The sequence below is a fragment of the Triticum dicoccoides genome, chromosome 1B (assembly GCF_002162155.2).
Source record: "Triticum dicoccoides isolate Atlit2015 ecotype Zavitan chromosome 1B, WEW_v2.0, whole genome shotgun sequence".
In the NCBI taxonomy this organism is placed as follows: Eukaryota; Viridiplantae; Streptophyta; class Magnoliopsida; order Poales; family Poaceae; genus Triticum; species Triticum dicoccoides.
The window spans coordinates 501,892,438-501,902,479 of record NC_041381.1 but is presented as its reverse complement, the minus strand read 5'-3'; the positions used below and the strand labels follow the sequence as shown (position 1 = coordinate 501,902,479).

Sequence of the window (10,042 nt, the reverse complement as noted above, 5' to 3'; positions counted from 1 at the left end):
TCAAAAAAAAATTGTTTTTATTCGAACCATGGAGGAGGATTGCATGTGAGTGTTGCATTTCTTTTGAGCAAAATAAAAACTACTCCTCCTCCATGGTCCATTTGGAGTACATTCTAAGTTAATCCTGCTTTAAAATTGTATGCTCCATTTGAAAGAAAACAAAAGGACCACCGACGATGGGGTCGGTTTTGCTTTATGTGTTTGTTGCAGGGAACACCAACTTTTGGTGTAACGAGTTGCAACTAGTTATAGTTCATCATTTAGCTCGACAGTTATAATGCTTGACTAATATTTCAGGATAAAAATGTAGAATCTGCCCTTGGGTGGTTGGATTCGATGAAGGCGATTGCTATTTGGCCGAGTGCTTTTTATGTGCGTGTGCTGGTGTTGGTTGTGTGCATCTCAACTATATAGAGGCCGAGTGTGTGTTCATTATGTTTGTATTCTCTTGATGCTTCATTTTAAGTTAATAAAAATCAACATTTGCTGAAAAAAGCTCGATTAACATTATGTACCAAGAAATTGAATGAACCAAATAAATAAAGGCAATAACTCCCAAATCTGTGGTCGAGCTAAGCTAAAATTTTCTAAAATTGGTGCATTTATGAATTTACTGTTTTATTTTTATTTTCCGGAAAATAGTTTTCAAATCAAATATTTGAAATTGGTTAGAAATTTCTAAAGCGAACAGTTTTTTTGCCACATGTGCACTTACAACCATAACCCATCCATCATCAGAAATTATGCCAAGCAAGCTAAACTCATGCACCTTCACAGAAGAATATTTGCTATTCTACTCGCCCACTTTTTTTCACCTAGACCCCAGTTTTTCTATAAGTTTGCTGGCACACAACTCACAAAAATACCTAATATACCGCTCACTCCATTCACAAATATAAGCAGTCAAACTTTTTTGTGAACCAACTGTAAATAGAGACGCTTTAGTGTGTATGTTCACTAATTTCAGTTTGCATGTAGTCTATATTAAAATGTCCAAAATATCCTATATTTTTTAGCGGATGTAGTATTTGTCCAATTTTTTTCGAAAATGTAAGTCAGTTTTGAACGGGAATGTATCCGGTGCACCCGCACTTGTGGTGCTACCGGTGCACCGGATGCCATAGAATATTTTAAAAAATCTAAAAAAAATCTAGCATGTTAACACAACATTAATGTATGGTGTCATAAAATTTCGTATAAAATTTTAGAATATTTTTTAATATACAAAATGACAAATTTGAATCAGTGTGATAATGAGCCAAATCTAGGGCCCGAGTTATGTTATGTACTATTCAATGCTGAATTTGTCAATTTTTGTTTTTCAAGTTATGTTTTGAATTTTAACTTAAAATTTTGTGACAACCTACATTGATATTGGATGAGTGTGCTTAATTTTTTTTAGAATTTTTTGAAGATTTTAAAAGCACAATGTGAGATCGATGCACCGGTAGCACCACAAGCTCCGATGCACCGGATATTTTCCCAGCTTTGAACTTTCTAAAATGGAAGGCGCACGTGCTGTCCAAAGCACGAGATTCCATCCACGCTCGTCGTGAGATGGAGCGTATGCAATGACTTTGTCCATCTCGTAGTTTGACGCACGTGCCCCATCCTAACTAAGCTCAACGCCTCGACCAACCCCCGTAGCCATCCGAGAAATCAAGCAAAGATATATACGGCCGTAACTAAACCGCGCGTGCGGATCAGTGAAACTTCCAGGCGGGTTCGTCCCCGGCCGGGGCCAAGCCGCCGACAACGACGCCAACATTTGCTCCATGGACGAATCGATTTCACCACATGCTTGGTCTTGGAGTTGAGCAGTGCTCCTCGCCGATGGGTTTTTGGCTCCTTTGTTCGACTCCCCGTCTGCGTCAGGATGTCATTGTTACCCTGAGTGGTTGCTGATCAGCGACGCCAATGATCTCCTGGCCAGTCAAGGGTGTCCCGGGGCGGCCAAAAATAATATTTCCAAAAGAGAATCCGGCCGTTGGATAGAATGCAGGTGCTCTTCGTCCTTGAAGCTGGCTGATAGGATACCCCGCTGGCCTCTTATCTTAATCGTGATCCTCTTTTGTTTTGCTCGCTCGGCCTGGAGCTTCCCTAGTGCGGAGCAGGTCAGTCGCCGCCAATCATTCAAATTAAAATACGAAGACAGCATTAAGGCTTCAAATAATAAATACTTGAGAGGAGCTGGCGTGTCATGTGTGTCCCTGACTATCTGTCGCGTGGAAAGAAAGTTTTGTTTCCAATAACCAAATGGAACCAAAGTTGCAAGGCTCACCAGCCTCACTTCCCAGAAGAATAATGGACTAGCGGCATCTTATATTCCTTCAGTCCAAAGACACTGTATGTGTGTCGACCGGATCGGCACTACTGGTGTAAAGCGCAAACTGAATCTTAAACTAACGGCCACTTGCCATGCTTGACCAATAATGTGATGTGTCCCTTTCACTGGCTCCACACAATCATGGTTAAGGCAGAAACGTAATGATAATTCTTTTGGCTAATTCTCGATTCATTCGCTTTTGTATAAACAACGGCCGGCATGCCTTTGGCAATGCAAAGAGAAATTTAGGGGCAGAGTGACATTTTCTGATTGTCGTGAAATCAAATGTTTTCTTAAATAATTATTTGAACGTTTAGCTATAGATTAGTGTTTGATCATCTGAAAGAGCTCTAAAACTAACTTCTCTTTTGTGATGACTCTACCTCTACCCACCTCACGTCTACCACACCGGAGAATATCAGGTGCCCCCACAATTAGGTGCTGCCATACCCATCAGGTATAGGATATCCAAGTGGGTACAATGTATAGCATTTAAATTTGTAAAGAGGTAAAGAAATTAGTTCAAAATTCAAGTGATACTTACCCATGGATATAAATGTCACCAAGTCTTGTCCATGCTCATTGTTTTTAAGTAGGATACCTGCGAGTACCCATACCAATGGGCAAAATTGCCATCACTTCTCCCATAATTTTATTTTTTAAATAAATATAAATATTTTAGTGTTTCAAAATTTTCCGAAAAGCTATGAATGTTCACAGACAAGTGTCTACAAATATGTAAAAAGTTCAAATCAGAATCCAAAATACAGTAGAGAAACAAGAAAGACAAAACTAACATTCATAGTGTCACAAAAAGGCAAAAGGGCAAAACGGCACAATTCACATCCCTTTATCTAGGTTTCTATTGTACTCTCCCCTATATGGACATGCCAGTCAATGTGACAAGTGACATTGACATGGTTTCAACAGATTTTCAATTTTTATCTCTCAAACTTCAAATCAGACTCACAGTTACATCTTCACTATTGGACTCGTTGCTTGAAGGCTTCAAAACAACATCCCATGTCGATATTTTTTGATGATTTTTTATGGGTAGTAAAAGTTGAATTGTCATGTCACTAGTGATTATTAGGTTGTAGTTGTTTGGTTGGATTCACCACTACATCATTTCGAATGTGTGATACTATCGCATATTTTGATAACATTTCACATCTCTTCTCTGAGTTGCTAACAACGTAGACGTTCAATATTAAACTAACTAGTTAGTACCCCCACTTCGTTTCATTTTACTCTGCACATAAGATTTGTTTGAGTCAAACTATGCAAAGTTTGACGAAATTTAAATCTAAAAATGTCAACATCTAAAATACTAAAGTTATATAGTATGAAAATTAAATCCATGATGCATCTAATTATATTGATTTCGCATTGTGAATATTGATTTTTTTTCCTATAAAGGAGTTTGACTTCAGATAAATTCTATATGCAAACTAACTAACTAGTTAGAACGAAAATTACTCATTGCTAATATGGCAACCGACATACCATAACCTAGTAGTTTATGGTGAAGAAAAAGTTCATCGAGACACATAGTAAAAGTTGAATCTACTCTAAAGCTCTTATCGAGACAAACACATTGTTAAAGACAAATCACAAGTTGGATTAATGGTTGTGGTGACAAATTGCTTTCAGTTATTGTATTCAGCATGTGTGAGGTCAGCAAATCTGTTCCCATGCCGACAAATGCAATTTGTCTATATGCACGTGTTTCCCCCTCTCATTAGATAAAATTTCTTTGTAACAAAGGATAAATATTTTATACATAATTATCATGATTTACTTGCTATTTTTTATTGCCAATATGATTACATATAAAAATTGGATTGAATATGCCAACCAAGTCAAAACTTATTGGGTAATCAAAGAAGCGTTATTTTGTTGATCGAGTTGTATTTTATTTAGTAAACTAATAAAACATGGAGCAGCTGAGGCAAATTTCAAGAAAAAAATGCTGGAAAAATCGACAAAACAAAAAACGGGAGACGGCGTGAGGAGGATGAAAGCTGTGACAGAATTTTATGAACGTTGTTGAAGTAGGTGAGAATTTGCGTTAGACTGCTAAGGGAGTTCAAATTCGTAAATATCCTAAGAACGGGCTCGTAGCACCGCGTGTTGGTTGCAATAGAGTTTCTTTTATAGATTGCAATCTGGACTACGTGCGGAGTAAAATAAGTGAATCTATACTCTAAACTACGTCTATATACATCCGTATGTAGGCCATATTAAAATCTCTAAAAAAACTTATATTTAAAAACAAAGGGAGTACTAACGTACTGTAATCACTATTTTGAAATAAAACTTCGTTTACCTCGTAAGAAAAAGTTTATGGCCATGCTTGGATCCAAGGGACTATTTTTAGTCTGACTAAAACTAGTCTTTTTCAGAGGCTAAAGTTCCAATCACCCCTGACTAAAGAGAGACTAGAACTAGTCTTGAGACTAAAAAAATTTAGTCAAGGGAACCCTACTAAAATGTGGATTAGTCCCCTCTCTCCTCATTTAACTCCTCTTTTTTAACACATGCGAGTTCGGGATTGAAGGGTTTGGAGGATAATAAATGCTCATTAACTCATTTTAGTCTATTTAGTATTTGTATCCAAGCATAGGTGAGGCTAACAAGTTTTAGTCTCACTACTTTTAGTCATGGGACTAAAACGTATCAAGCACCCTCTATGTAGTTTTCAAACAGATGAGCCAGATGTCTGGATTAGCAGAAGCATTAAACTCACTAATCCAGAGTACACGCCACGTCAAACAAAGCGGCAAAGTCGCAGCCACCACCACCACCTCTTGGTTTCCGGCCACCTTCCGGTCGAACCAGCCAGACCCCTCCCACGTCTCCATCGGTCCGGCGGACCCGACCCCACAGGCCCCACCGTCATACTCCGCGCCCATATCCTCGCGCAAACTTATAAATTATTCCGTACACGCAAGGCTTGGCGCAGCCGCCCCATTTTACTCCAACCACTCTCTAGCATTGCTCCTCCCCGCCCCCCGCTATCTGCACGAGTATTTTCCCTCTCTCGCTCTCCTCCCAACGTAAGCCGAAGCCGACCCCTGTTCCACTTCCACCACCCGCCCCACCCTCCACCGCACACCACCTGCTCGCCGAAATGCCGACGCGGAGGCTCCTCCGCATCCTCCCGCTTCTCCTGGCGCTGCTGCTCGCCGGCTCGCCAGACGGCGCGGCCGCGGCGGGCGGCGGCAACGGGACGTGCCCGCTGGACCTGAGCTACGTGCCCACGTTCCCGTGGGACCCCGCGCCGTGCGCGGGGGCCGCGCCCAACATGACGGCCTGCTGCCAGACGCTGCTCTCCGTGCTCGCCATCGGCCTCGCCGGCCGGCTCCGCGCCACGGGCCAGTTCCGCGTCCCGTCCGCGGCGGCCTCCGCCGCCTGCATCGCCGACTTCGCGGAGGCGGTCGCGTCGGCGCCGGCCTCGCTCCCGGGCGCCTCGCTCGTGCCGTCCTGCTTCCCGTCGCCGGACGAGTTCGCCGTCTCCCCGTCCTTCTGCGCCGGCGTCACCACCGCGGCCGAGTACAGGGCCGTCGTCGGGAACGCCTCCGTCGCGGGCCTGGACGCCGCCTGCGGCCCCGACCTCTCGTCCTTGCCGATCTGCGACCGCTGCCAGACCGCCGGCATCGTCGCCACCTCCCCCCTCATCGCCGCCAGCGCCAACGCCACGACCGAGTCGCAGCAGAACTGCTTCTACCTCACCGTCATGTACGCCGCCGGCATCTCCAGCGCCGAGGGACCCACCTCCCCCACCGCCGCCCATTGCATCCTCGGCCTCGGCCTGTCCACCCCTCCCTCCCAGCGCTCCAAGTCCAACAACGCAGCCATCTACGCCACCACCATCCCAATCGCCTTCATCCTCCTCCTGTCAGTCCTCGCATTCTTTGTATGGAGAAAGACAAGGCACGCCAAGAACAAGAAGAGGAACCACACGATCCCTGAGGAGGGGTCGGAGGACCGGCGTCCGCACCTGAGGCCCAACACCGGGTCAATACAGTTCGACATTGCCGAGTTGTCCAAGGGGACGGACAACTTCGCGGATCGAAACCTCATCGGCCGCGGTGGGTTCGGAGTTGTCTACCGTGGCGTGCTCGCCGATGGGTCTGTGGTTGCCGTCAAGAAGATGCTCAACCCAGAAATGGACGGCGGTGACGAGGAGTTCACCAACGAGGTGGAGATCATCAGCCACCTCCGGCACCGAAACCTGGTGCCGCTGCGTGGCTGTTGCATTGTCGATGACGACATAGAGGATGGGAAGCAGATGTTCCTCGTGTACGACTTTATGCCCAATGGATCGCTCGAGGAGTTCATCTTCCGGGACAGAGTAGGAAGCAGCAAGCGGGCGGCATTGACATGGGCACAACGTCGCAACATAATAATGGATGTGGCAAAAGGACTGGAATATCTGCATTATGGTGTCAAGCCTGCGATCTATCACAGGGACATCAAGGCGACCAACATATTGCTCGACAATGAGATGCGGGCACGCGTGGCGGATTTCGGGCTAGCCAGGAGGAGCCGAGAAGGGCAGTCTCACCTCACGACGCGGGTTGCCGGCACACATGGCTACCTGGCGCCCGAGTACGCGCTCTATGGACAATTGACAGAGAAGAGTGACGTCTATAGCTTGGGCGTTCTGGTGCTTGAGATATTGAGTGGGCGGCATGTGCTTGACATGACGGCTTCGAATGGGCCAGTGCTGATCACCGACTGGGCGTGGACGCTCATCAAGGCTGGCCAGTCAAGGGAGGTGCTCGACGATGCATTGTCGACGTGCGAGAGCCCAAGAGGTGAGGCCATCGAAAGGTTTGTTCTTGTTGGAATCCTGTGCGCTCATGTGATGGTTGCGCTCCGACCGACCATCACCGAGGCGGTGAAGATGCTTGAGGGAGACATGGACATACCAGAGATACCAGATCGGCCGCTGCCATTTGGGCACAACTTTTTGATGTTCAGCGAAGCTGGGAGCAACTTCAGCGCTTCCCCGGCTATCAGTGGGCCTTTAATGGATAATGGGGACCATGCTTAGGTGATGTAATTCTTGTGTTTGTTCTGGTCAACTGAAGTCCAGAGTTGTGTGTCGATACTTCTTTGATTATATTGACTTTCTGAATGAGGCATTCAAATGGCCAAAATGGCATTCATGTCAAACTTTGTCACTTTCGCACCTTGGCCATCATCACTAACAAGACACACTGTAATCAGGATAGGCAGCAATTATACAAGCATCTTGGCAGGGACAGGAACTGTCTTAGTTAAAGGTTATGTGTTGGGAACCAACTAGCGCTGTTAAGTTCATCAAGCCAGACATGAAAAGGAAGATACATTTAAGGTTTCACAAGGAAATTGAAGGTAGCAGTTGTGGCCTGCAGGTAGAGGAGCTTCAGTTCACACAGGCCGTGGCAGGATTCGTTGGCCTACTTGTCTTCCTGCAAGTTGGGGTGGCTGGGCTGCAGCCGGAAGGTGAACGGCATCTGGGAAGTGAAATCCCTACCCTGATGGTACCCGAGCTCCATCTCCCTCATGTTGCTGCTCAGGTCGTCCTGCTGGTGCTGGAAACAGGAGGAGAACTTCAGCAATTTCTCAGCTTTTGGGTTACTTGTCAGCAAAGCAGAAAGTGCGGTTACCATTCACTGAAATTTTAACCTATGCAGTGAATTCTGTTATTAGAGTTTCGGTTATTCAATTGGACTGGGTAGAGGTGATTCAGTTTGCACGGTATGAAGACAGGCATGCTGTTTTGAAAAATAATGCAGCAAGGAACTATGTAGTGGCTAGTTATTTGGTTGCTGAGTAGATGACTCTGATCAGCCACATTAAGTACTGATCAGCGGTCTAACTGCATTAGCAACATTGTACTAAAACCAAGATCACGCCCTTGGAGGATATGATTATGCTCCATTTCACTTGTTGGCAAAAGCTGATGCATGTCTGCAGTTCTGCAGGATGATTAATTCTAGACTGAAGAAAGCAAGGAAGTGCTCAAGAATTACCATCCTCAAAGCCAGCAGCTTGTGCTCCTCCTCCAGCATCTTCTCCTGCGGTAAATCACAAAGGAGGAGCATGATCAGAATTTTCTTTGCCAAAAAAATGATCAAAATTCTTCTTCAAAAAACTCCATGGTGTACAGAAGGAAATGCAAAGCGCAGTGGTAAATTTAGTGCCCATACATTCCTCCTGTGCATCTTCCAGTGGTCCATCTGCAACAAGGAGACGACACCAACATCAGAGACAGACAACAATATTCCACAAAACAGATATGAAACACTTGCAAGCTCTGAATCTTTTACACCCTGCATTACCATCTTGTCCCTGAGGCTGGTCTGGCCGTTGGTGAGCGCCTCCTCGATGGCGATCAGCTCCTTGGGCTGCAGCGAGTTCACATCCTCGCCTTTCATATGCCTGCACCGTCATCAGCCGCCGCAGTCGAGTCATACTCATACAAACGTTGAAGCGCCACATGTAGAATTGGAAAGAAATCAAAGCTGGAAGCTGGATGGAACAACACTTGCCTGAGCTCGATCTGCATGTTGTCGTTCTCCTTCTTCACCCTGTCAATCTCCGCGCTGATGCTCTGAAAAAGAAAAATATTTCCAGGGTTTTCAGACTCTGAACATTTTTATTGGATGGGTGCTGAAAGAAACCGCTGAGGTAGATCAGGCAAGAACCTTGTGCTTCTCGTCCCACAGGATCTTCCCGGAGTTGGTCTGGTACTTCTCCAAGATCCTTGGCAGCCTGACATCAAAGGCAAAGTTAGCAGCTTCGTGACCGGTTAAAAAGAAGAAGAAACAGAGCTCTTGGCTAGAAGCATAAAGGGTGAGAGAGGGAGGAACGGGAGGAAAACTTACGTGGTCTTGGGCGTCCAGAAGTCGTAGAGCTTGCCGGCGCTGGAGAAGATGACGACGCCGACCTCGGCGTCGCAGAGCACGCCGATCTCGCGGGCCTTCTTCACCAGCCCGGCCCGGCGCTTGGCGAAGGTCACCTGGCGGTTGGACGAGTTCTCGATCCTCTTGATCTCGATCTTGCCGCGCCCCATCTCAACAAGCTCCTCGCTCGCCGAGAAGAAAGAAAGAGGACCCAGGAGCACCCAAGACCCAGAGGACTCCTCCCTCCCTTGTCTCTGTGGAGTGTGGACGCTTGGGAGCAGCAGCGGCCTGTGGTGGTGGCGATCTTTATGGGCGGGCGTGAATGCCATGGCTGGGGGAGGATGGGAGGAGTAAAGGAGGGTGGCTGCCATGGAGGGAATGGAGGTGAGGGGGCTTTCGGCTCGCCCCAGGGTCGGATGGCCGGAAATGGAAACTGCTCGCGTGCTCTGCTTCGGTTCGTTGCGGTTGGATTTTAGCTGACCCTGGCTCGCGGACTTGGAGGGAAGGGGCTCCCGTTTGATCAGCGGACACTTCACGCGCTCTCCCCATGTCTCTCTCTTTCCTGCTCTTTTTTCTCTTTCATCATTTTCACCTTTTATTTTTGCGGGGAGCGTCCTCTCTTCTTTTATTATGGTTCATTCATTGATTCATAGACTCCCTTTTTTTCCCTTCTCCTTGGCAGTAATTTTTTCTTGGATTATGTACTCCTACTTGTTTTTGGAGGGTGGATTATGTACTCTTTTTTTTTCGAGGATAACTTCCATTCTATTGATCAACTGTCAAGTTAGTACAAAGAACACCACAAGTATGTACTTTT

General features: G+C 46.2%; 2 protein-coding genes across 2 annotated transcripts; one reads left to right on the top strand and one right to left on the bottom strand.

Annotated features, from left to right (window-relative positions):
- Window positions 1–5,302: 5,302 nt before the first annotated feature.
- LOC119344692 (probable receptor-like protein kinase At1g11050) lies at window positions 5,303–7,518 on the top strand. Its single transcript, XM_037615061.1, has one exon. It carries the CDS (start codon window positions 5,460–5,462, stop codon window positions 7,386–7,388), a length of 1,929 nt encoding a protein of 642 aa, XP_037470958.1. The 5' UTR covers window positions 5,303–5,459; the 3' UTR covers window positions 7,389–7,518.
- A 20-nt stretch (window positions 7,519–7,538) lies between these two features.
- On the bottom strand, window positions 7,539–9,657 carry LOC119344705 (MADS-box transcription factor 4-like). Its single transcript, XM_037615068.1, has 7 exons — window positions 9,208–9,657; window positions 9,028–9,094; window positions 8,872–8,933; window positions 8,662–8,761; window positions 8,530–8,559; window positions 8,353–8,397; window positions 7,539–7,911 (listed from the first exon to the last, which is right to left on the bottom strand). The coding sequence occupies exons 1-7, from the start codon at window positions 9,594–9,596 to the stop codon at window positions 7,777–7,779; spliced, it is 828 nt and encodes a 275-aa protein (XP_037470965.1). The 5' UTR covers window positions 9,597–9,657; the 3' UTR covers window positions 7,539–7,776.
- Between the last annotated feature and the right edge of the window lie 385 nt (window positions 9,658–10,042).

Excerpts from the sequence above, each read along its gene's own strand:
- LOC119344692 (XM_037615061.1), top strand. The coding sequence starts at position 5,460 with ATGCCGACGCGGAGGCTCCTCCGCATCCTCCCGCTTCTCCTGGCGCTG.
- LOC119344705 (XM_037615068.1), bottom strand. The coding sequence starts at position 9,596 with ATGGCAGCCACCCTCCTTTACTCCTCCCATCCTCCCCCAGCCATGGCA. Across the intron at positions 8,762-8,871 it reads AACATGCAGATCGAGCTCAG|GCATATGAAAGGCGAGGATG; the intron begins GCAAGTGTTGTT and ends ATGACGGTGCAG. Across the intron at positions 8,560-8,661 it reads CCAGCCTCAGGGACAAGATG|ATGGACCACTGGAAGATGCA; the intron begins GTAATGCAGGGT and ends TCCTTGTTGCAG.